General features: G+C 37.8%; 2 protein-coding genes across 3 annotated transcripts; both read left to right on the forward strand.

The window, feature by feature from the left end:
- Window positions 1–1,088: 1,088 nt before the first annotated feature.
- LOC149270424 (tabinhibitin 6) lies at window positions 1,089–2,888 on the forward strand. Of its 2 annotated transcripts, XR_016271650.1 has the most exons (4): window positions 1,091–1,298; window positions 1,362–1,762; window positions 2,033–2,387; window positions 2,457–2,888. XR_016271650.1 is itself a non-coding variant. In XM_089476431.1 (3 exons), exons 1-3 carry the CDS (start codon window positions 1,116–1,118, stop codon window positions 2,313–2,315), a joined length of 867 nt encoding a protein of 288 aa, XP_089332557.1. In that variant the 5' UTR covers window positions 1,089–1,115; the 3' UTR covers window positions 2,316–2,888. The 2 variants fall into 2 exon arrangements, 1 of the variants encoding a protein (XP_089332557.1); XM_089476431.1 differs by having other exon boundaries at window positions 1,089–1,298; window positions 2,033–2,888.
- Window positions 2,889–3,385: 497 nt separating this feature from the next.
- Window positions 3,386–4,972, forward strand: LOC149270425 (mitochondrial import receptor subunit TOM40 homolog). Its single transcript, XM_089476432.1, has 4 exons — window positions 3,386–3,934; window positions 3,999–4,324; window positions 4,460–4,684; window positions 4,753–4,972. The coding sequence occupies exons 1-4, from the start codon at window positions 3,653–3,655 to the stop codon at window positions 4,871–4,873; spliced, it is 954 nt and encodes a 317-aa protein (XP_089332558.1). The 5' UTR covers window positions 3,386–3,652; the 3' UTR covers window positions 4,874–4,972.
- The last annotated feature ends 22,165 nt before the right edge of the window (window positions 4,973–27,137 follow it).

Raw genomic sequence — 27,137 nt, forward strand, 5'->3', positions numbered from 1 at the left:
CCTGTCTCTTTCTAAGCCCGCCTTCTCTGAGCGCTGTTTGAGCTTTGTGGTTGGCAAAAGTTTTGCGGTCGCTGCGCTTTGATTTAGCGATTGCGAATGCGGCTTGCAATATTTTAGCATATTAAATTTGAGCAAATGGCGGCAAATGGAAACTGAGTCCTGTGAGTAGTCCAAAGACATTCTGTATCGGGGGCTGGGCAGCAGCTAGCTTGTTTGAGTGACAAATTTAAGTGCGGCGTCTAAATAAGTAATGTACGACCCCTACCTCCCTTTCTGTTGTTCTCACTTTCTTACTCTGTGCTTTTCTTCCCTTCTCTCTCTCTCGTTCTCTCTGTCTGTCTGTCTTAGAATCAAAGCATAATATTCGCGTCCAAGCCGCGACTTAGCTGTTGAATAAACAAGTTTTGCATTTGCTTTTAAGAATTTAACTAGAAATCGGCTTAGTCAGCCAAGAGTCAGCGTCATTGTCGTTGTTGCTCTTATACCCTTACCAAAGTCATGCACGCTTAGTTTTTGAATTCATATAGAAAACACAAGAAATATTTATTACGAGGTATATAATATATATATATTATTTGCTGAGTTATTCAACATCCTTCAAATAAGTGCAAGTAGCCACAATTTCTAACTGAGCTTTTGGAAAAAAGCCAATTCTAATTTTGCCTTGCATTATATCATATTACATACATATTAAATTGTGAAATATGAGCTTAAAAATAGAGTCTTCCTGTCCATGATTTAGTATTATTTATTGAATCTAATTAAATATTGTTTTTCACATTTAGATTCTACCTTTATTATAAGTTGACTCCAAGTAAGGTATTCTAAAATACGTCACTTTGAATAGAGTATTACCTGTCCTATTAGACCCATTTCCTTCAAATAGATTGTCTCGCAAACATTATACCTTCCTTTTCGCCAGGATTTCACTAAAAGTTTAAGCGCATTTGCAGTGTATTAAGAATGCGCTGTGGCCTGAAGAGCAGACAGCATGCCTCATGCAAACAATGCACAAATTTCTATTACAAAAATATATAGCACCTGTTCCTATCAATTTCATGACACAAGAAACCAACTCATGTTGTCCAGCTACCCACATCGCCTATAAATGCCAGATGCACCGTGGATTACAAGCAGAGCTGTTGAGCCTAGCGATGCGAGTTAACCAGTTGCTGTCGCTGCTGTCGTTGCTGAGTATTCTGCCCTGGTTTGGATGCCTGACCATAAGGGCTCCGGATGACGAGCGCTGTAACATTCGTCCCTGTTATGTCATGAATATAATTTGTAATAATAATGGAGTAAGTTCTTACCCTAGTTTTTACCGTAATGCAATTTTGATAAGTCCCGACGATCGCTTGCAGTCGATTGGAGAGTGCGAGGGAAGTGCCCGATTGCTGGAAGAGAGCGAGTTCAGGGACGATATGGATACCATATTCAATACGTTGCGCAACACTGTGGCCGGCGGCAAGGAATATACGAATCTGCCCATGGCAGCGCGCATGGGCAAGATGTACTGGGACGATGAGCTGGCACACTTTGCTCGACTGGACGTGCAACGTTGCAAAGTAGCACCGCGACCCCTGATGTGCTCCATGAACTTCAATCTCATTGGCCGACTTGTCGAACTCTATGGCTATCACTCCGATAGCCAGGGATCCTCCACTATCGAAACTATACGCAGCATAGCCTACGGCTGGTCGGCTCATGTGCCCAGCATAACGCGATATCAAACGTTGCACTTGCCATCCGAATATGACGTTGAGTAAGTTGGGTATGGAAGAATGATGGAGACAGAGAGTGTGAGAGAGAGAAAGATGAAAAGAGAGAGCTATGTAGTGAGTTCTTTTGTTATCGACTCTCATTCTGTCAACGGTTTCCTATCCCTCTCACACATGCTGCTCGTATATGTAATTATCTTTCTCTCTCTATTTATTCGTATTCTTTCTCATCGACTCTCTCATTCCTATTCTTCATAAGATCACTGTTTTATTTGCCTCTCTCTCTCTCACCATATTTTTCTCTCTCATTTCAGAAACGGATTATTACAATCTGCTCTTCTCCTGATCGAGTACAATACGCGATTCGGCTGCGCTGCTCTGAGCTATAATAGCAATATATACACGTATATAATACTCAGCTGCACCTTTGGCACAGACACTCAAGAGGGACAACGTCTATATAGCTGGGGCGGCACGCCTGGGATCCGATGTCAGCGTCGAGACACAACATACCGTAATCTCTGCGCCAGAGGCGAGAAGTACAGCTACGATATAAGCAGAAGAACATTTGATTCGTTAAGATTGTCGAATTTATAGTTCCATATCAACACGCTCAACCAATCTCAACTACAGCTTGCACCTATTTTCATTTATAGCTATGTATATAAGGTAAATATTGGGCTAGATTTACATGCATCTTTACTTTGCCTTCAGCTCTTTGTGGATTTTATTTCAAAGCTTTTGGCATAAATGATTCACAAGCACAACATCAAACAACATAATCGGCAAAGAAAGAAAACTATCATTCATTTCTTGTACAACCTTATACTTAAACGTGGGGTGACCAGACCCCATCTACGACTCAATCGCAAACGAAATCCGCCGGACTCGTGGCAAGCCTTAAATATTACATGAAATGCCGAATCGCCAATGAGATGAGTCGCTGGCAATCGCAATGCCGAAAATCGAGGTGGAAAGCTGCTTCAACTAACTGCACGAGGTCCAAATACCCTTGCTTAGATGATCGAATATCGAAGAAATAATAATTGAATATTAAGAAAATTTTTCACATGACTCGACTTACTAATATAGTAAGCGTGTATTAATAAAAATAATATTCTCTATATATTCATATTTAGTATACATAATAAATATAATTTGATCTGAATATATGAATGCATTTATATTGCATTTAAAAGCAAAATATATAAATATACTAGTTATATTAAATAGACTACAAATACTAGCTATAACATATATAAACAGGACGTCTTTTGACGGTATGGACTGCATATATGTTTGTTAAATATTACCTAAGAGACTCGTGTACTTCAGACTTACATACTTACTCAGCGATGCAGCACTACACAGCTATAGGGTATTCAAAGAAACGAATCGCCCAGGCAAATTGTATGTCTTATAAATAATGTAAAAAGTGCGAAACGCGCCTAATGGTGTGCCAAAGGACGAAAAGGATGACAGAGCTGTGCGCACACAACCGAGAAAAAAGAAAGGAAAGGAAAGAAATGCAGACACAGACAACGGCAGAGTGAAGGGGAGAGAGCGAGAGGCAAGACTCTTAGTGACAGGCGTAGCATGAAATGGCGCATAAAATGACAATTGGCAGCTGATGTTTGGGGGTTTTCATAAATTTTTGACTACATGTACAACTACATAGTTGGATATTTGAAGCAGTGGGGAACGGAAACGGAGATCGGTATAACATTTCGTTTGTTGTTAATTGAGTGTGGAAAACAATACTCAATACAAAAAATACATTAACAATATTTCAAAACAAAAAAACCATAAAAATAAACAAAAAACAAAACAAAAGCCCAAAATTACTCAAGCCTCTCCAGCTAGTTCAATTTGGATAAATTTTCACTCTGTTTCTGCACATCTATAGTTGAGTATTTGATTTTGATTTAGGTGGCATGTCCTGCAATTCGTGTCCACCCTTTGCTGCCTATAAGTTTCCATCCTGTTTTCAGCGATACGGCGGCGTCTCCAACAACAAGAATCCCGGCAATGTCCAAACGCTGCACAGCCTCGCCCACAATGTAATGCCGAAATTCTATGATGGCGTCGAGCTCGACTATTATCATCGACTGGCGCCAAACAAATTCATATCGGCCGCATGGGTCCTGAGTCATGTGAGACCCGCCGGCTTTCGCTTTGGGGGCCTCTACACGTTTCGTATGGTTGATGATTTTATGGTGAGTGCAAGACGAGAACTGAAAACACTTACAAATGTTCAATCTAATTCGATTTCCCCTATAGCTAACGCCAACAATTGTCGGCGACATACATCCCACCACATTGGCCGCCAATTTGAACCTCCTTTACTATCCATTCAAGCCACTACGCCTGGAGGCTGTCTTCCAAAAGGCCGGCAAGGACACGCCGGTGGAGACGCAATATACAATCGAGTGGACACGTCCCTGCGACACCTGGACAACAAATTTGTACAATGTACGAGATGAGACTGGACGTTGCACTTCGTCGGTAATGCGTTCCATTTCCCAGCACTGGGCAATCGGCTGCGAGCTACTGATAGAGTGGAATAAGCCAAAGAAAATTATGTCAGACTTGGCATTTGCTGCTCGGTGAGTTCTGGGAGCGACAAGGGAGAGTAGAAAATTTAGGGTATATAGTTAGACGAATAGTTAGTAACTGCAGCAAAGGCTGAACTGAAACCTCATCAATCCATCACATAATCTAAAATTTCGCTTCTCTTGCAGCTACTCTCATCATCATTATTCCTTTGCGGCAACAGTTTCGCGTCTGGGTCTGGACGTTAGCTACTGGCAGCGAATCCATCCGCAAATCCAGATGGCTAATTTGCTGGCCTGGAATCGCAGTACACGCAAAACAATCGCCACCATCTGCTATCAATGGAACTTTTGGAACTGCGCCGTGCATGGCATGATCGACTCTGATGCGCTAGTTGGCTTTATGTGGACCAAGTACGCTAGACATCTATTATTAATAATAATAATGGTACGCTATAATGGCTGCTAAATCTATCCCTCAGATATCTTTCACATATACCACTACAGATGGGCTTCAGTGTGGTTATGAGTCTGCCGACAGATCGCTTTGCGTTCGGAATGCGATTTGTTCTTGATCCGAGCGGCTTGAGACGCGGCGACTGAAATGTTTTTATTTGAAATGTTGAAATTATATTTTTTACCAAATTATCTGAGAAATGTCGTGTATACAATTTAAGAAATGTTTGGTGTTCAATCAAGAAATTTGTAAGTTAATGGGCGGTGTATAATGCGAAAGCTAAGTGGAAATCAAGTGCTGATAGATATAAATATGTAAGTGGGTCTAAGTTCCATTAAAAATTATATATTAAAAAGAACCTTTAGGTGTGCATAAATAATAATTAGAAATTCTCATTAAATAACTTAAACAATTACAATTGATAGCCCAGACAACTCTTTTTTGTTGAGTCAACAACTTTTGCGTTCAGCTCCTATCTTTGCACAGAGAAAACACCATCATAAAATATTCTTAGAACCGCTGGAAAGAAAATCTTAAACTATATTCAATGCTTAGCACTTGGCCAAACTAATTGCCATTTCCTGTTTTTCTCTACGTTCGACTTTTAAATACATTTGCGGTGCTTTGCAGAGAAGCCCCAAAGCAAACTTGACTCACAAGCGTATAAATAAAATTTATAAAATGCCAGCACACACACGCACACATCCGTACTTGTACACACACACACAAGCGCATTTTGGCACTTTCGTAATACGGGCACACGCTGCACATTAAGTATACGCAACGCAGACACACTTGCACTCACATGCACACACACACACACTCATACAGACAGACACACATTGAAAACTACATTATGGCAACAATTTTATTTATTTTTATTATATTCTCATACTCTGTAACAGAATGCGAAAAGGCAATGTTTAAAAAATATTATTAAAATAATATGTACATATTAATTAATATATTATCAAAGAATGTAATTTGGTTATACAGTAGAGTCTCGATAATTCGAAATGGCAAGGGGATCCGTTTATTTTTTCAATTTACACAGAAATTCAAAGTATCGAAAATTATTCAAGGGAATATAATTTTTTTATTTTATCCCGATTTTAATCGCTACGAAAATCTTACATACATTCTTTTCAATCCTTTTACTCTTTTAATTTGAACTCAATCATCAGCTTACAGGGTATTTCGTGGTCAAATGCTTTCGAGCAACACACTTTTGCTTTCTACTTTTTATTATATATGTATGTACTTTTTTTTCTTGTTTTTGTGGCCGAAAAACTGCAGTAAGACTCTTTGGCCGATGCATTTGATTTATGCGCAGCCAAGTCTAGACACAGTAAATATTTTTTAATGCCACTCGCTTGAAACTGAGCAGAGATTTTGCTTAAGAGCAAAAATATAAATCTAAAATAAATACAATTTATACAATACATTTGCGAAATGCTAGAGCTCAGCTGAGTTTCAGCATAATTTACTACATAATGGCTGTTAATCCGCTTAGATCGAGAGCGGTCCCAGATGGTTTATCAGAACATTTTTGGGCAGACGAGAACCAAAGGCCAAGCGCCATTGACCCACAAAGAAAACGAAGAGGTGGGAAAATGCAAAACTTTGAATTGATTTTGTTTTTGAATGCCAAAACTTTTGGGCCATTGACTGTTCTTTTGTACAAACATTTGTGCTCTACGCATATGCGAAAACTTAAAGGATAGACCCTAAAATGTGGCCAGGGCGAACTTTGCATGCGAAAAGTTTTCAATAATTTTACACCCACACACAATCGGATGCGTGGCGCTGGTGGAAAAAGTAAATATTAATATTTCAATAAATGCGGAAAATCCTTTTACACTCTGCCTACCGATTGGCAACAGTTTTTCCTTGTTCCTTGTTGTTCTTGCTGCCGTTGATGGCTGCCGCCCGCCAGAGGGCGCCTCGCCTCGCGCTTATCGGCAACTTTACAAATCATTAGATTTTCATATCCGATGAATTTTACAACAATTTTTAAAACATTTACCCAACAGCAAAAAGATTTTTGCCCAACTTTCATATCTCGGCTTCAGCCCGTTTATGCCAACATTTTGTTTGCTTTTTCGGCATCGGCATGTCAATTTGTTTGTTTTTCATATGCTGTATGCGGGTGCTGTCTGTGTGTAGAGAGTGTGTGTGTGTGTGCGTGTGTGTGTGTGAAAGGGTGTCACAGTGTTCATGATATAAATTTTATATATACTGCATATGCAGACGTCGTCGACTCTGCTGCCTTATTCATGCTCGTGTCGCCATTTTATGTTTATTTAAACTTTCGTAGGCCCACACCAGAGGCAAATGAAAGAAACAGCAGCACAAGGAGGAGCAGAGAAGTGCTGGAGACAAAACCGAGCAGAGAACAAAAAATATATACTACATATATATAAATAAAGAAATTCATAATAAATTATTATCAATGGCAGCAGCGCGAGTGGGAAACGAATGCTGAAAGCCTTTCAGCAGCATTTTGCTCAGAGCACAAAGGCAAAGAGTATAAGAAAATATGTATTTAATAAAGAAATTAATAATAAAGATGCCAGTCAGCTGATAAGCGAAACGAAGCGCTTTAAATTATGTATATATATAGACATATATTATGCGATATTATTTCGGTCAAGTAGCAAAAGATCGAGCTGAAATCCATGAAAAATAATTGAAAACTTATTTCATTGATGCATTTATGAAATTGGCACAAATTAAATAATAAATATATGAATAGTTAGTTTATAAAGTATTCATTACGATATTTTATTTCTCTCTTTTTCCTTTGTTTATCGTTTCTGTTACCGCTAGGCTACTGACCCTAGCTATACCATATTCTAGCAACTTATTTCCTCTTTTACTATTTGTGACATCTCTATGAGCAAGAGAATTTCAAGCCGTAAGATTATGCTCTTCTTATGATGACTTTATAAATTTTTCCACAGCTAAACACTGTTTTACTTAAGCCTGCAAGTTGAGTCCCTGTAATCACCATTAGAGCAGTTGAAGCACCGCTAACATAGGTCAAGCTCTCTATCCACACATAGCCCGAATACAAAGAAAACAGTCAAGAAAAACCGGAAAAACTTGTTTGTTTGCGCAGCAACCAACATTTCTGTTGATGTTAAACAAAAACAAAACCAGAATGCAAACACCAACCACCACACTTAGCTTTGTACTTCTTGGGATTGTTTTTGTTTTGCATATAATTTTTTTATTATTATTTCCATTTTTTTCTTTTTTTTTTTCGTTTGGGCCTGCCAAGTGGAAAACATATTTAATTAAAGCTATCCGCATATTAAAAACTTTTTTGCCGCTTTTTTGTTTGCCTTTGCTTAAATTTTACACGCGGCTAGAGGTTTCTGCTACATACTTTTCGGGGTAAAGGCCTTAAGCTGCCGCATTACGAGGCATAAACAAGAGAATTTGGCGCTGCGGGAGCCACTTTAAAGGCCGACAAATGCCCCGAGGCACCGCGCGGGTCACTCAAGTTTTTAAAAATATGCAAAATTTTAATGAATTTTTGTTTGCTGCCTACCCACAGACACACACACACACACACACACACACACACACATACATATACCAACTGCCGAACCTCCCCATTCAAACAAATTCCATTGGCTGCCCCGAGGGTTGACGACCACTTAAGCAACTTTAAATGCAGGTCAGCACGCAAAGCTGTTGTTCACAATAGAAGCGAGATGTGGCCAAGAGATGCTCCCAAAGATGTCATACATATAACTGCACTAGAGAGAATATTTGGTATATATTTCTTAGTGAACATGCCCAAAAATTATTTAAAATTGAGCATATGCCGAATATATGTATTATCATAAATATGTAATTATTAATTAATTCATTCATAAATTTTTAAAATATTCTTTAAAAATTCATAGAAAGATAAATTGATAAAAAAAATTAAAAAATAATATTGACTTAGTTTCTATACACATTAACTAAATAAAGTTAGCTTCAGCTTTATTTTCCTATCCTTAGCACCTAATTTGTCAGTGACTTTTTAACAGAGTCTGAAGTGAATTAACTTTAATTATTCTTCGGCTTGTTTTACTCTTCATTTCGACTGCACGAATCATAAAATCGCAATAAAATTGAAAAAGTTTTAATTCAATTGAGAGGCAGCCGTTCAGTGAACTTTTTAATTCAATTCGCACGCACCGCAAATGGCGTCTGACTTGGCGAGCGCATTAAGTGGGCCAGAGCATTAACATAATCAGCTCACATATGGCGGCGGGGGGAGATGGCGGGGCTGGCCTTCAGCTGCCTCACAAGTAGCAGCAACAGGTGGCAGCAGCAGCAACAGCAATCCCAACCGAACCGAACCGAGCCGAACTGAACTGAATTCCAAGTAAGTGGCCAAGGCGAAATCAAAAGTAAATGCGCTTGAGCGCATTAAAAAGCTAGAAAAGCTTTTGACCAGCTGAACACAAATTGCAAAAAGGGTACAGAGGGAGGGTAGAGAGTCGGTTACCTAATACCTTGGGCTAAGTGCTGGTCTGATGTCTTGAGGCAAGGCTTTGACCAGTGATATGTGCTTAGCCAAAGGAGCTTTATGATTAAGTCTAAGTGCCAATCAGAGTCTAGCCTGAAGCTTGCTTAGCTTTCATATCATCGCGCAATAGCACTTAATGGCTGAGCATGCCAACAGGAAATAGATGTTAGCTTAAAGGAAATACAGGTTTACACTTGCTGAAGCGCATAACTATTTATAAAACAGACAGAGTAATGAGCCCTGAAGGGAATTTTACCTTATGATACGCCAACTAGATAATAACTTAAATTTAATTGATGGGGAAATTTTTCTCTTTCGAATTGAAGCTCATTGACTACAGTTACTCTATATAAAGAAACTCTTTGATTCAAGTAAAAACTCTACATCATATTTGGCATTTTCAGTTAGGGTATTTATTGAGTGGCATATTTGAGGAGCGCGTCAACAGGCCGACCGCAATTGGTGGCCATTTTTATTGGCTCTATCACGTTTGCGCCTACATAAGCAACAGACCGCAGCAGCTGTTCATCTAACAACAACAGGAAGCGGAAATTGTCCATTGAAACCAAAGTGCGTTTTATGTTGGCGCTACAAAAAAAATGGAGGAGAGAAGCAAAAGAAGACAAATAGAAAAAAGTTTATCTTTTGTTGGTCTGCGCTGCCCCAGGAGGCGCAGACAGTTGGACAGTTTAAGTGATGTCTGTAAAGGTTGTTTGTCTTATTGTTATTGGGACTGGCGGATGCCAATTTGAGGATATTTTATGTTTTTGTGGGCTGCGGGCAAATATTATGAGTTCACTAAACAAATTGTACTTAGAAAGATTAAAAGAATACATTGATTTGTTGAGCTTTATAAAAATAAGTTGTTCTTTATATATTATAAATCACACAATAAAATTAAAGCTTTATTGTTTTCTTTTTTTTTTTACTAAGTAATTAAAGGAAAGTTCTCGAAGCACAAATAAATGTTATTTCTGTTAACATGTTATTGTATTTTCAAATAAAATTTAAGTTTTGCTAAAACAATATATATATCTTTTTAATCCACATATATACGAATAAAAACCTATAAAAGTCAATTCTGAATTGTATTTGATAAGTTGTTATACACAAATTAAATTTAAAAACTTTACTTAGATGCAAATAAAAATTTATATTAGATCAGATTTAGTTTGATTTGGAATATATAGAATTGTCATTAGCTTCAGAGCTTGCTCCAGCATAAATAAATTAATTATTCCAGTCTGTAGTCAAAAGAAAAATCAGTCAATAAAAAAAAAAAAAAAAAAAAGTCGTATATAAATAAATATTTTTTCCATAAATGTAGCTCAAAAGCAAAACTTAAAACACTTAAATAATTTTTTATTTTTTATTTTTTAATTATATTACAGTTCAGCCAACTTTTCATGCTCTATCTAAGTTATTTCTAGTGTGGAAATTGAATGCACAATTCTCAGACTGTCTAGTGCGCGTCAAACGCCATATGCAAACTGAATTGATTTTCTATAAAATAATTAAACTGTCATGAGCCTGTCAATTACAGTGGAAGCTGAACCGCACGGCATAGGCACAGAGGCGCAATAAACACACACACACACACACACACACAAACAGACTCATGTCCCACATTGCATCTGGAAAAAGTGTATAAATATATATATATATATATGTATAAATATATATATATATATATATATATATATATATATATATATATATATATATATATATATATATATTGCTTTTTTTTACCATATTTAAATTGGAAATCAAATAGTGCTTCAGCTGTCGGAAGCGAACAGCTCTTCAAATACGCGTTGATTTCTATATATATGTATATATACATATATAAATATATGGAAAACTCTAGCATTACATGTGCTGAAGAAAAAATTCAATTAAATTGAATGCAGTTCTGTGGAAAATAACGTCACTCGTTTTTCTTCGCTTTTTTCCTTGCATCGGTGTTGATAAAATGCAATTCACCTGTGCGTAGCGTACACGCAATCTGGCTAAGCAAAAAAATACTTAGTGGATAAAGTGGAGAACTTTAAGCGTTTCGGCAACTTTTCAATTGCCCAAATGAAACCGAAGCTGAAATTGAGCTGAGTTGAGATGAGCTCCGCCCCGTCAACTTTTTGAGCACTTTGCCAGTTGTTTATTTAACGCTCCGCTTCGTTGCGCTCAACTCTCACAGCTCGCTATTTTCCCAGTTTCCCAGCTTCCCAGTTGTGCAGAGTTGCCCAGTTGCCCAGCTTCCCCAGTTCTGCAGTTCGCAGTTTCTCGGCATCTCAAATTCTCACAGAGCACCCGGCGGCTCTCATCATCAGTTGCGGTTGCAGCTCATAAACGTTTCGCACTACATTAAATTTTATTTAGCGCACTCTGCTCACCCCCGCCCCCGCCTTAGCCCACGCTTCTCCTTGTTGTCCCTAACCTGCTCCAGCTCCACCAACGTCGGAGATCTCTGGACGCCCGCTGCGTTCGCCTGTGCCCACATTCATATTCATTTGTGTTAAACGCAGCGTGTCACACAAACTCACAAACACACACAGACACACACAGACACACACAGACACACGCACACTCGTACTCTAACAGAAACTATCTTTTCGCTTTGCCTTTTTTCAGTACACTGCAAAAGTTTCTCTTTCGGCTTAGAAGTCGAACCCCTTCAAGAATTTTAAAGTCAACTATTCAACTGGCGGCAGCTACCCATCAAATCGGACTTTAATCACAGTTTCCACAGAGTGGAATGCTGTTATGAAAACTCGACTTCGATGACAACTTTTGTAAGTAATTTATAAACAAGTTGCTCATATTTTTAAAAGCAAAATCTTAAAGGGTAACTGTAATCAAATATGTTGATAGAATATATCCTCCAGCTCCAGCTAATAATAATAATAAATAATAATTATTTCAAATATAATTGATATACATATAAATCATTTCATTACATTTGATTTAGCCAGTTTCATCACAGCCTTTATAGAAATTTTAGCCAATAAGTAGCAATGCACTCAGCTCGGCAAATAGTTGGCTTCATTCACTCAGCCATTCACATTGACTGGAATAAACATCGATGGGTTTGCTTAAATAAACGCCTCATCAGTTCGGCTTCTTGAAGCACGCACATCAAATGAACATTACGCATATGCCATGTGGCACGGCCATAAACGAGCACTGACTGCGCCTGGCCGGCAACTGGCAAATGAAATAGGAAACGCACATGCAACAACAAAGGTTGCCATTTAAGTCAATTGCCAAACGCTAACGATCAACACACACATACTCACACACACACACACACACACCACGCACACTCATGCGAATACCTATTTATCCATATGCTGCATGCATGTGTGTGCAAGTGTGGGCATGTGTGTGTGTGTGTGTGTCTGTATCTGTATGCCCCATGTGCCCACTCATTCTATAGATATAGTCAACAACTCATGCAATTGCGTGCAAATTACCGAATTAGCTGAAACGCTTACCACCTCAACGCTTTCGCTCTGCTGTTTAGCTTTCAATTAAACCTCACTCTCCCTCTCTCTCTCTCTCACTCTCTCTCTCTGTCTCTCTAGCAGTCTCTGACGCAGTCACTGCGCTGTGACCCGTCAATAAACGCAGCGAATGACAGCAACGTGCGACAGGCGAGGCTATAGAAAATTAACTTGACCAGAACTCAAATAGCCAACATCATTTTTCCGCACGTATTTGATGCGAGCTGTTTTATTGCTTGCTTATCACCTTTAATTCTGTCCAACCATTTCACTTCAATTTCGCCATTTCTAGTTCTAAATGAATATATAGACCTCAGCTTAAATTCTCTTCAACTAATATATATATAGTATATTTATATCTGGAAGACGTTATAACCATATATATTTGCTCATATAAGTTTGTCTGGGAATCAGAATATAACCGGATTCTACTGTGTATATACTACTGTATATATGCATGTATAACATTCATCATTGAGCATCAACGATTTGAAAGCTAACTCGATTTTCGGAATGCCCACATAGATTTCCATGCAATTTACGAGCTGCCAACGAAAGCTAGTTTAATGCCCCAGTCAAGCCGATTATAATTGTGCCACGCCAGATAATTTGAGTTCAGTTAAACTATTTCTAAAGCTATTATTAAAGATAATACTCTTAGTATACGATTGCGCCCATCATGTAGCACCTCTAATAGGGCATACAATCTGCGACTGCTGCAAACGTTTCAGTTCAAATGTCATTAAAGGCTTCTGCCCCTGCCACGGATTCGGTTCGTTTGGTATAAAGTTGTCTTTGGTTGGCTTCCATTTGGCTAAATCAATTTTCATAAATTTTGCAGCGCGACAGTTGCATATGACTGCCACGCCCTCACACGCCCAGCTAGCGGGTAGCCAGGTTGTTCTTTTCACCTTTGTCACGAAGTTGTGCGACTTTTTTTCTCATTTTTTGGTTTGTTGCGTTTTCTTCTTTCTCATTTTTATGTTTTATTTTTTGGGTGAAGCCAGAGTTCGAGGCATTGGCAAAGTTTTTGGCAAACGTGGCGCATTTTTAAATGGTCACGTTCTGCAGTTTAAGCGCCTGGCAGCCAGCAAATACATCAAAGCGGCGAAAGTGTAAACAGGCTGATGGCTGCAAAAGGGCAACGGGGGCGTGGCAGCGCGCAAAGTTACACGGTGCAAAAAATTGGAAATTCGCAGCCGGGAAATAAAAACCAAAAATAAACAACAAAACAAGTAAAAATCGAAAGAAAAAAAATGAAAACACATCCGAAACTTGGCAAAGTTTGTAAACTTTTTAAACGCGCATTACACGCGCTGAGCGTGTCCAAATCTTAGGCTGCCATCTTAGCTGAGACGCGAACCTTGTTGAGCGGGGGCAGCGCGGGGCGCAGCTGTAAGGTTTGTTAACCAATTTGTTGCAGAAATTGCCAAACGAAATGCGATGCAAGCATTTTGATGAATGCCAGCTGCACTAGGATTTTCAGAGGCTGCTCTTAGCAGAAATCCAATTTGACATATATTTATTTCTTTCCCAATTCTCGTTTAGGGCATGCTAATAACAGTTAATAAGCCTTTAAAAAAAAAAAATAAAATAAAGTTTTAAGTTTAAGTTGAAGTTGGAACTTCTTCTTCTTTAAGCGATTCAAAAGTTATTCACAATGACTTCTATAATTACAACTCTTCAATTTAAAAATCTACGAAAATTAAGTATCGAAAATAAAATCGAGCGTAATAGTTTGGTAGGGCAAAAAACTCATTCATTTTGCAAAGGAACACTTTGACAATTTTAACCTCATACCAGTGGAAATATTTCCCATACTAGTCCAAGATATAAAATTTAAAAAAAGTATTGAAAAGGTAAAAAAAAAATTATCCCTAGCTATTAGCAGAATAAACCAAATCTAACCTCTAGCCAACTTTGGCCACGCAATGCGACACGTTTTTAACAGCTTTGCCACAACGTGGTCAGCGTGTCACCTGTGCAGCGTTTAGCCGAGCTCAACCAATAACCCGAAAAAATAGAAAAAAAATAAAAAGAGGTTTATAAAAAATGAAAAACAGAGGCGGAAACCCGATGGCAGTGTCACTTGGTGCAACCACTTAAATGGCAACAGTAATTAGCATCATGGCCGCATGGCAGCTGCTATTAAACAGTCCACACTCACGCACGCACACACACACACACACAGGCACACGTACAGCTGTGGCCAACACGGCGCATACGCAACGACGTCGCCAACGTCTGTTGTCGTAAACTCTGCTAAACTGTTTGCCACTTTGTCGCGCAAAATGGTAAACTTTGTCGACGGCGATGAACTCAAACTCGAAACTCAAATTCTGCGAAACTCGGCAAAAGCGGGGCCAGCGACCACGAGGCACGCAGCGTGGAACGAGATTGGGGCGACGAGGGCAGCCATCATCAAAAGGCTTAAGCAGCCACCAAAAAAGTGGGCGCTAGCGCTAGCGCAACGCAAACTTTACAAAATAATTTTGCATAAATTTTTGGAGCGAAATTTGCTGTTGGCTTTGCTGGTTTGCTGCCAAGCTCCTGACCTGATGTTGCCGTTGCCTCTGCTGCTGCTGGCGCTGCTGCTGCTGCTGCTGCTGCTGCTGCAGAGGTTGTTGCAGCATTGAGGACAGCGGCAGCTGCGGCTTATTTACAAGTTGCCATAATATTTTGCCTGCCGAGACGCGCACGGCAAAGTCGTGCCATGTCCAATGCTCCCCACTGCCCCGCCACAGCCCCTGCGGCCCCTACGGCTGTTGTCGACAGCATTTTCACGCTTGAACAAATCACAAGCTGCTTAGTTTCATAATTAGAAGCGTCACATTTTCGGTACGCTCCAGACATAAAACTCGTTGTGCATTACACCAAACAACAACAACAGCAACAACAACAACAACAACATCAGCAACAACAACAACAACATCAGCAAAAGCAGCAGCAGCCACAGCGATTCCTAGTTAAGTGTTTCCTGTGGAATGCATAAAGTTAGCTACGGTAATACACAAAGCTGTAGCTCTTAATTTATGAAGGGGTTTCAGGGACTGGACAGGGCCAAGCAAATGCTGGGCTTATATATGATTTACTTACTTCCTGCTACACTGGACAAAACTCTGTTATGACACAGTTAATTATGAGAGAATTCAAATGATTTTCCAGTCAACCAAATTTTGATTAAGCGATATTATCATTGCAATTGAACAGGCAATTTATTATACAGGGCTGTCCATATTCGACGGACCCATCTGGCAACTCTACAGGGCTGGCCATATATGACGGGCCATAGTGTTTTATTTTTTTTTTTTTTTTTTATATACATTGAATATATTAATTATTTTATTTGATTCAAGCAGATCTGTTGGCATCACTTTTTGAGTACGATTCTTATCAAAAAGCCGCCTTGAACCTGTACGGCGTATTGTGCCCACTTTTCTCAAAAAATATAGGGTTGCCAGATGGGTTCGTCGAATATGAAGAGCCTCTATTCTTGGAATATAATTACTTATGGTATTATTATTTTTCTTTTTGGTAATACAAAAGAATTTTAATTTAAGAAAGGCCTTTGTAGCTAACTTCCAGACGCACAGCTCCCATAAATCAAGAAATCATTTTAAATATAAGAAAGTTAGATTTCTTACATTTTTAGGGATTTATTTGTATATCCTCTTCAGCTTTTAAATCAGCTTCAAATTGTCACTTATATCATATACATTTTTTGGTATCTTAACAGCCCTGTTAGGCAGCACCCATTTGCTCTGCTTGAGCTACGCCACTGGGGCACAACTCAATGTCAAGTACAGAAACAACAACTGCAGCAACAGACTGCCAGCTTGTCAGCCATTGCCCGCAGACCTCACCGCCCTTCAAGCTGCCTTCGTGCGGCTTGTCATTATTTTAATAAAGTTATTTACCTGAAAGTATGCAACAACATTTGTTTGCCAGCCGGGGTAGAGCATGAAATTAGGCACAATTGTAACAGAGTTGCCAACTTGCAATAAACACAGCAACAACAAACACACACACATATTCGCCCACAATCACATTGACACAAAAGACAAACTTGGTCCTTGGCAGCGTCCAGAATGGATTCCAAACACAACGAGAAAAAAAAAGGAAGAGAGAGAGAGAGATGGAGAAAGGAGAGAAACTTAATAAAGAGAAGAGTTTGCCTACCTACAACCTAGAAATGTAGCTGAAACTGGGCGAGTCAGAGTCTTCGAGTAACTTTTGCTTATTTATGTTGATTTTCTAGGCACAGGGCGAGCTTGGACTGGGTCGGAAATGGCAGACATAAATTAAAAGACTTTTTTGACAACCCTTGAAATTATGATACTTATTATTTAAGAAGAACGAATCCCAACAAGAAATTTGTTGGCTGTGTGCAAAAAGTTCTTCGTTTGCTGCTTGAATGGCATTCGGCTTCTGGTGCACAAAATGTTCGTGCATAAATTGGAAGCAAAGCCCAGACACAGAGACAGAGCCAGCCACAGCCAGAGCCAGAGCCACAGCTAGAGCCACGCCCACATTTGCATGTCAGCCACCTAATCACAAACGGATAATATCGAAGTAAATTCTGGATTTTTCTTTCACCGACAGGAAAATGCATTTCGTTCAGCTTTGTGCCAAATATGTTGGGCGCTTGGCACTCGGTAAATCTTAAAGTAAAATTAGCTCTTGGCTTTAAGGCTTAACTTTGGCAAGGAGAACAAAATCCTTTTCAGCTGTCAGCGCGCCACTTGCCAAACAAGAGACCCGCCAAACCATAGATGCTACTAAAGCTCTCTCTATCTCTCTCGCTCTGATTGGCTGTGTTTCTTCTCTCGCTCTCTCTCTCTCTCTCTCTCTCAGCTGCAGTAAGTAAAAGTGGTTGCCTGTCCAAACTTCCCCTTCCGCCCAGCCCACATCTAAGTCAGCATAATGCGCTAACAAACACTTGCCGCATTGCACTGCTGCGTCAGTGTCTGTCTATGTGTGTGTATGTGTGTGTGTGTCTGCACTGTAAGAAATTTACGTCTACGAAATCTTATAATAACAGCTAGCAGAAACTTGGATTAACAACTTTGCGCTGTAGCTGGATCTTTGGATTAGTCCTTACAATAACTTTGCAGCAGAACTAATCAGTCTTTGGTCTGGCTTCGAAAACTCAAATATTGAAAAGTTTACACAAGGCTGTATTACGTTAACGTTATGTGTAACTACATAGTTACGGAATGCGATTAGTGTAAGCATTGTTTTGATAGTCCAACTAGGGCTTGAGTGACACACAATTAAGTTAAGCAGATAAGATAGAGCCAAGAGATAAATAATGAAGATGAATTATAAAAGATATATATACAATATAAAAAAAAGTTAAGGTTTATAAAAATAAAAAAAAAAGAAAATATTTGTAATTGCTTTAATTTAAATTAATTTATTTTATATTATTTTTTATTATATTCTTTATTATTGTTCAATATATTGTTAAGGGTCCATTATATATAAGAGTTTAGGCTTATATATCTAAGTATTAAATTTATTATATATATTATAAAATTTACCATTTTATAGGGAATTTCTCTCCATCAATTTCTCTCTCTCTCTCTTTCTCTCACACACTCTTGCTCTCTCTACCTGCACATTTCTTAATACTTAAACAAAAGATGCCCCAAATTTGACTGCGAAAAATATCAAATATCTTACTATCTCCATTTGGCATTGGGCCAAAGGTGTCGAGCGCGCGTGTGTTAGCTGAATTGTGAAATTGCCATCAGCTAAGCGACATAATGTAATTGGGTCAATTTCTTTGTGAATGTTGTTGCTCTTATAGCTGTCAGCCTCTTCATTTGAATATTTGGCAAAATGTTATATGCACACATATATGTATATATATATCTATATGTTTTGTGCATGTGAGGGTGAGTGTGTGTGTGCCTGACGACCGCAAGGCGTACACAATTATTTTGCCAACAATTTTCGAGCAACAGCAGCGCCAGCGCCAAAGTTGCCAAACAGCCGGCCACAAAGCCAAAGTCTTTGGTATTTCGGTTCCATGGCTTTTTTTTCTTCGTGGTACAGTTTAAATTGCAGTTGGTGTCGGACTTCCTGCAGCTGCGCCCACTGGCGGCCCAAAGCACAAACAGTTGGGGCAGACCCCTGATCCTTGGACTTCTATCAAAATCTAAGCAGCTCTGCAAGTTGCTGAGACTTGGAAATACATAAAGTTGACTTTGAGCAAAGCAAAGCAAAGAAAGACCAAAAACTGACTGGAGATTTCTCTAGTCAGCCACGCCCACCAAGTAGGCGTGTTGAGCCACAGTTTGCATGCAGTTCGTGTCGCTTAGAGCAGGCCAACAGCTGTTACCGAGTGGGCAAAGTTCGTTGCCGCTGATACTGATTGTGCAAGGCGGTGTGGGCGTGGCTACTTGGAGCTATCTACCAAAAGCCAAGATTACTTGTTGCCCACTTGTTAGCGATTAGTATTCTATTGTTGGCTATTTGTGTTTGGAATTTATCTGAGCTAAACACAAACCCAATGAAATAATTGGTTGGCACTGATGACTTTCTAATAAATTAGCTGTTCAGTGCTGTAAAATTATATCAGATATATATTTTGTAATACATATACATACATATATATTCATTTCAATGAATCGCACAATTTCATTCCTCTGTTCGCTTGATTTTAATAAAAGTTTTCTACAAAATTGTTGGGTTAATTTTTGTTGTTGTTTTATTCCCCTTCTTTATTTTTTTTTTTTTTGTTTTTTTTTTTTTTTCTTCTGGCCACACACAAATCTAACGCATGAATGCGCACCATCGCACAGCATTCCAGTTTAATTTTGGTCTGGCTTTCATTTTTTGTGCTGCCCCAATGAAAAATGCATAAGCGGCAGGCCCGAAAAGTTGCTATAGATAAATGCATAAATGAATGCTTCAAAATTTATAACTCAATGCACATAGAAAATAGAAAAGGAAATGCAACCAAAGAATATTCAACACAGAACAAAGCATTGCAGCTGAAATTGTTTCATTTGAATACCCTGTAAATAAAAAAAGTACAAGTGTAAATACGGCACAAAAGCACAAATACCATGCGGAATACCATTAATGCAACTAGTAGCTACTGTGTGTAAATATTTTCATGTGCTTTTTAAAGAATTTTTCATTTAATTCTATTTACTATACAAAAAAAATTAGAGTATTATTTTCTGAATTAAAAAAATCTTTACAATAATAATTTAAAATTTTTTATTTAATGTTTACCACAAATTAATAACTCATTTAATTAATTTTATTTAATAATTTTGAATAAATATAAAATTAAACGTTATATTTATTTTTTGTTATAATTTAATAATAATTTATTTATTAATAATAAATATCTAGCTTATGGAAAAAACCTAAACACTTATGCATTTTAATAATTAATATAATATAATAATAATTTATTATTTCATTTTCAGCAGCATTTACAACATATATAAATAGGCATACAATTTACAGGATATTAGGCAGTCTCGCTCAGCTGGCCAATTGTTACATGTCTTTTTATATCGTGAATTTGTACAGTTAAGTCGCTGCAACAACAGCAACAACTACAACTACAACGCCAGCAACAATAGCAACAGCAATAGCAAAGTCAACAGGCAAATGTGTTCAAGTGAAATAAATTACTTTGCAGAGCGGCAACAACAACAACAACAAAATGCAAAAACAAATACGCCACAAAGCAAAAAATAATAAAAAAAAAAGAGGATGAGCGAAGCAGAAAAAAGAAACAAAACAAACAAACGACGGCTGGCAAATGAAAAGCGCGTAAAATAAATAAATAAAAATGCAAACTGATTATGCATGGCGGAAAATCCGATTTTATTTATTTTCATTTCAGTTTTTTCCCCACTTTTTTTTGTGCTGCAGTCAACGCCACACCCACCATGTATGCCGACATACACAGCCACGCCCACAAACTAAACTGAATCACAAAAATATATATCAAAAGGCTGCAGCAACAACAACAACAACAACAAGCACAGAAATTTGCATTTCAATGCGTTTCACTTGTTTTGCTGAAAGCCAAAACGCGAGAAGATTTTGCTTTAATCAGAGAGACTGAGAATGGCTGAAAATGAGGTTGAGAATGGGTACAGCTCTGAGACACTGCAGTCTGCTCCCTGTCAAACCTTTAAGGCGATTTGAACGGCGAGACGTCAGTAAGACTTTATTCACTTACAATCCTCATACAATGTTACGGGACTTAGCTCTGCATAAATTAGATAACAAATTATTATCTACTGGTTGTACACTTAACAAATAAGTAAAAAGGAAGAAGAGAATTGTGGATAAGCCGCCAGTCTGTGGAGAGCCCCGCAGCTGCTGGTGCCCACAAAAGTATGCTACAGAATTAGTCCACTGTGCATATGCGCTGTTAATGAACAGCACCTTAACAGAGTCATGTAAACTAACAGCTCTACTGCTGTCACTTCTGTTTGTCAGGTATAACAGTAGCTGATCAAGTTCGATTTGAAAGACTCGGCAGAAAAAGTTTTCGTACATTAAAAAAAAAAAAAAAAAAAAACAAAACATTACATTTGTTCAGCAATTCGTTTTTCTTTTAGTTTTTAAATGTACAAAAACAGAAAATTGGTAATAATATGAATTTGTAACTCATAAACAATTTTTGTCATATAAATTTTGAAAATCTTGAACTTTAACAAATATTCCTAGGCATTTTACATATATGCTATTTCTCAAGAACTCAACTTACACTGTTGAAAACTTGCTTAACGTAATCAAGCGTTTTTACTCAATCAAAGCGAATAATTAATAATTAATTGACACAAGAAAACTTTTCAAATCTGCAAAAATAAAAGTTTTCATATTGAGTTTAACTTTGAAAATCATATCCTTTTTTTCAACCTATGCATTTTCAACATGCCGCATACATTTCACAAATGAAAATGACCAACAATTTGGGTTATATTATGTTGAAGTACAAAACTTTTCTTATTCTCGTTATATGCATGAAAAAAAAAAAGAGAAAACTTTTCACATACCAAAAGAAAAAAAATCAAATAAAATAAAATGGAAATATAATAGAAATTGGAGTAAAAAAAGTTGCCTTAGTTGGCGTTCAGGTGGCTTTCATTGAGGGAGCCCAACTCGTTCGTCTTTTCAAGCCAATTGACGTCCATTGTGTTCAGGCACTCGTAAAGGTAAGCGAACTAGACGACTATACAATAATCAAAAATCATGCCAACAGACAGTGAAATGACACCTGTCTGTCCGCCTTCAACTCTATCAGTACCCACTCTCTGCCTGTCTGCCTGCCTGTATGTCTGTCTGTCTGTCTGTCTGTGCCTGCGCCTCGCTTGATTTGCCATCAAAAGTTTTTTGGTCATGGCCATTGAATTTACATATTTTGGTACCGAGAAGTTTACGCTGCAAATTTCTAGCTACAAAGTGAAAAAGCAAAAAAAAAAATCGAACCCATCATAATAATAAAAGTTGACTTCATCCGATAGTATTTACTGCTACAGGAGCAGAAGTTTTAGTCGAAAATGTTGCATTTAGCCAGAGCCATGTATTTCTGTCCTTTGTGTAAATTATTTCATGTCTATGAATATATTGATTTAACATGCAGCTGAAAGACATTGCAATTCAAAAAAAAAAATATTAGCTGATTGAACACTGCTAGAATATTCCAACAAACTAATAATAATTACACATATCAAAGGCTAAGAGCTTGATTAAATGAAGTGATTTACTTTTAAATATAAGGCAAATGTATAGAAAATAAATTCTCATACTTGACTTTAAAATATTAAATATACATATTTTTTCATTTAGGCGTAGGCTAGCAATTGAATTTTTAATAAATTTGGTTATCTTTGGTACATTTTGAAAAAAAAAAAAAAAAAATACAAAATACAAAATACAAAATACAAAAAAACACATTTACAATATATATACAATACCAAGTTTTTTTTTCTGTGTAGATAATCCAAAAGAGCGAGATTTTGCTGCTCTACACGTGGCAATTGTTTGCCCGGATTCGCATGCCAATGATAAAGTTTTTTAACAGCCAAATGAAAAGCTCATTGAATAATCTCACAGCAAAAGTCAGCAACAGCCATAGCAACAGCCATAGCAACAACAACAACAACAAGAACAACGGCAACAACTATAACGTTGACATCGGCAACAACACACAACATATGCAACAGTGGCTGCCAGGGTTGCCAGAGGGTCACACGAAAGGGTAGCAACTATTGACGTTTAACAAATGAAAAGTGCCAAAGGGAGGCACGGGTGGCAAAGGGGGTCTTTGGGAATGGGAACGCTTGAAGACTGAAACAATGCGAATGCATTGCTGAAAAGTTTTACATTTCTTTTTGTGCTGCCTTTATCGGCAAGCAACGCTGTCATAAAAGAGGAGAAAATGTTCAGGCAACGTCGTCATCATCAGCAACAGCCCTGCCCTCATATCTTGTCAGAGTATTTTGTTTTTTTTTTTTTTTTTCGCTTTGCGAATGTTTAGAGTCTATAATCTTCAAATAATGGAAAAACTTTTGCTGTTAAGCAAGAGGAATGCCAAAGCTTAGATTTTTTACAGCAACCACACGGACTTTGACTGTATTTTCTCTTATTTTTTTTTTTTTTTAGCAGTTGACAACTCGGGCTACTGTTTCTTGCTGTTGCTCACTCGATTTTCAATTTATTTCGTTTTGTGTGGGTATTTTTTGTTACCGTTGTTGTTTCCTCTGCTGCTGCTGCTGTTGCTGCTGCCATGAAAAACTTCATCAACTGTTTGCCGCTTTACCTGTGGCTTAAAGTCTGCAGCTCCTGCGCTCCACCTGCGCAATCAGCTAACAAATATTTTTTTCCCTCGTTTCTCTTTTTCCCTGCACAAAGCATTTTTTCCAGCTGCTGTTTTGCTTCAAATTAAGTTTGCGCCAGAGGTGGCCCGAGGAGGAGAAAAAGCCACGTTTATGCTTTTTATGACGCCTTTGTGCAAAGTTAATTTCGATTTTATTGCCAGGTGATTGAGATTTGAATGGAGCTCGCTGTGTTCCCAGCCACACTTCAAATTAATTCGCACACACAATATCGGAAAAAAGCAAACATTTAATAAAAAAAAAATTGAAAAATTGTTTGGCAAGTGTCAGTAATAAGCCCCGAGCATCGACATAAGCTGTGGCTTATTAATTTCACTTTTTTTTTTTTTCATTCGGTCTCTGCCTCTCTTGCTCTCTGTCTGCCATAGAAATGCCACTGACAAATACAAATTACGGGTTTTCATGTTTATACTTTGTTTTTCGATAGTAAAAGGTATATTTAGGGAGCTGAAGGTTGGGCATGAAAGCAAATTCAGTCACGAGTAGGTCTTATTTCAATATTTATTATTTTTTATATATATAAATTTTTGTGTGAATGGAAAAAGTATGACAAATTTGTACTAAAAATAATAGAAGAATGAAGATGGAGTAGGATTTTTATAGGTTAAAAACTTTATACATGAGAATATGTTTTCTAATTGTTTTAAAATAATAATAAAATGATTACAATAATACATTTTATTAAAAACACACACACAATTCATAAATATCCTGAAATTCAGTTATATATAGAATATGTAATAAATATCGATATGCCCTTGTCACGCTCACATCTCTAACAGAATATCAACTTTGAAAAATGAAAATTAAATGCACCTCGGACTCAATTGAAAATATGTCGACACAGCCACAACCACAAGCAGCAGCAACAAAAACAGCGCCAAACAATCAAATGTCAACGAGGCGCAAACCCCCCAGGCCAATACCCCTCAGCAATGCAACGTAACCCCATGCCCACTCCAGTTGCCTGCCATTCACCCTTGGCAACAGCAATATGGCTTGCAAATAAAAATAGAATTACTAAAAAACCATTCAGCGAGGCAAAATATCTTTTATGCCAGTCTCGTTTTGGGGGTCACCTGAACAATTGCAAATCTGAGCGCCAGAGGGCGCGCGAACACTAAGGCCATGAACGTGGGCGGTTGGCGGCGCGCTGTGTCACCTGAAGAGCGAGAAAATATGCTGCGATTGCCTAGTCAAAGGTCAACAGGCAGCCAATTGAGTAGCGCTTTTTATCACGCTCCGATTTTCAGGCAACACAAAAGTGTTTTCTGACATAAATTTGTCATAAACGTGGTATGGGGCGCCGCTTGCAGTGGCACATGGAAGAGCACAAGGAGCTTTCACGTTGCTATAAGCAGAGCTTATTTAAAACTGTCTAGACTGCAGACTTAAACTAAGAATTCTCCAAGCCCAATCAACGCACTGCAATGATTTATTAACTTCGTAAGAGTTTTTGGCTAAGCACAAAAGTTATAAATCAATGAGATCTTCATAACAGAATACTCTATCAGTATCTTAGGCAGTCTTAATGAGCATTTAAAGCTGACTTTTTTAAGTTTTAGGTAAGACAAATTTAATTATTATATTTAATTTGATTATAAAATGTAGTTAATTTAAGTGTGGATTGTGATATGGATTTTGTAACAGCATCAAAGGGAGTTATATAGTTTTGAGAGTTTTGAGTTATACTTATAAATCACTTTATAAGTATTTTAACTTTCATAAGAATTTAAATCTGATTTATCAATCTACTTTACCTATGCAATCAAAATTTCAATTTATGCCACAAAAATGCACATTCAAGCATTTAGATGAATAAATTTAATTTGAATTACCGCAAAATTTCATTTTGGCTTTTGCAATAGCCCCAGAAACCAAAACCGCAACAATTACAAAAGGCCAACAAACAATTTTGGCAACTTTTCACATTTGTTCGCGCATTAATTTCACATTGCGAGTGTCAATAAGCCAACATTGATAATGCACTCAATGCCAAATAATTTTTTTTTTTCCCCTTTCTATATACTATGCAGAGCTGAGCTAGTGGATTGTGATATGGATTTTGTGACATCAAAGGGAGTTACATAAATAACATTCAAGTGTCATTCGGATTCCACTTTTATATATTAATCTATGTCAAATTTATAATAGTCAAAAGATTTTTAGACTTTACTGAAAACCTAATGCAAAATTAATATCTTTATAAATTATATTTATATTCTTTATATTATTAATTACAAATCATTAGATATTATAAAAAAGATTTTATTTATTTTATTTTATTTTTATTATTATTATTATTACATTTTTTTTTTAATTATTTTTAACAAATATTGATACCTAGATTTATATATCATATTTATTTGTATATCTGCGTACATCAAATCATTTCGCTTTTGCATAAACAAATACGTATATAGCTTACGTCATTTCAACCGTAAGGGTATTAAATCTTTGGCTCATAATTCTTGTGTTTTTTGTGTGTTTTGTTTTTTGTTTTTTTTTTTTCGTATTCAGCTTTTGGCTCTTTGTGTCGCAACTGAAAAACGCAAATTAAATACACCGCCACAGCACCGAGAGGGAGCGATAAAAACTGCAAATGCAATATTTGTGTGTGCTGCGATGTTGCCCAAATCGTTCGCAGCTGCACTTGGCTGCCATTTTATTGGCCTGACCTCGACGTTCTGGGCCTGGCCAACGTTGACAGGCAGCCATTTCTGCGGCCGAGTCGGGTACAGATTGCACCTGCATGCGTATCCATTGCAGCAGCGCCTTCTCGTCGTGGTCATCAACGGTGGCGTCGTTGCATATTCATATGCCACGCTGTCTGCTGCCTGCTGCCTGCTGCATGCAACGCGTCCCATTGTTGCTGCCAATGCGGGCGAGCTGATTTTATGTGGCTGGCCATGTCCAAGCGGGTCGTTTGGCCATTCACTGTGTTTGGTTTTTATGGCAAAAAAAGGTAGAAAAAACCCTAAAGTGTCTGATTGTTAATGAAGTTTATAGAATATTCAATGCTCTATTAAAAATTATTTATTATTATTAACATTTTTATAAATGTATTTCAGCTTATTCTATATTAAATAAATTTTTATATTAATATCTAAAATAGTACCAAAACCAATCTAAATTTTATTCTGTTACCTGTGTTGCCACTTAGTCAATATGCCTTTTGTGACCTTGCCCATTCAGCTTTGGGTCTGCAGGCCATGAAAAGTGTGCTATATAGTCGAGATAGCATGGTCTGCTGGCTGGGTTTGGGCCGTCGGCCTTAATGGGCGGCTGGACGGCTGGGCGGCTGGGCGGGGCTGGCTGGCTGGTTGGCTGGGGCTTGGCTGGGACTGTCGTATGTCACGTTTAAAATATGCGCATTTTTGCAAATGACATTTGAGCCGCACCGCACTATCACTAATTGATATCATATGATGGAATTTATGCACAGACACCCGTTAGCTGTATTGGTAAACGGTACTTTTCAGTTTTTTCGGGCACC

The sequence above is a fragment of the Drosophila arizonae genome, chromosome 2 (genome assembly GCF_054131065.1).
Source record: "Drosophila arizonae isolate 15081-1271.41 chromosome 2, UAZ_ARI_1.0, whole genome shotgun sequence".
Lineage (NCBI taxonomy): Eukaryota > Metazoa > Arthropoda > Insecta > Diptera > Drosophilidae > Drosophila > Drosophila arizonae.

Coding starts and splice junctions, on each gene's coding strand:
- LOC149270425 (XM_089476432.1), top strand. CDS start 3,653: ATGTCCTGCAATTCGTGTCCACCCTTTGCTGCCTATAAGTTTCCATCC. Junction 3,935..3,998: donor GTATGGTTGATGATTTTATG/GTGAGTGCAAGA, acceptor TTTCCCCTATAG/CTAACGCCAACAATTGTCGG. Junction 4,685..4,752: donor GTTGGCTTTATGTGGACCAA/GTACGCTAGACA, acceptor TCTATCCCTCAG/ATATCTTTCACATATACCAC.
- LOC149270424 (XM_089476431.1), top strand. CDS start 1,116: ATGCACCGTGGATTACAAGCAGAGCTGTTGAGCCTAGCGATGCGAGTT. Junction 1,299..1,361: donor TAATTTGTAATAATAATGGA/GTAAGTTCTTAC, acceptor GATCGCTTGCAG/TCGATTGGAGAGTGCGAGGG. Junction 1,763..2,032: donor CCATCCGAATATGACGTTGA/GTAAGTTGGGTA, acceptor CTCTCATTTCAG/AAACGGATTATTACAATCTG.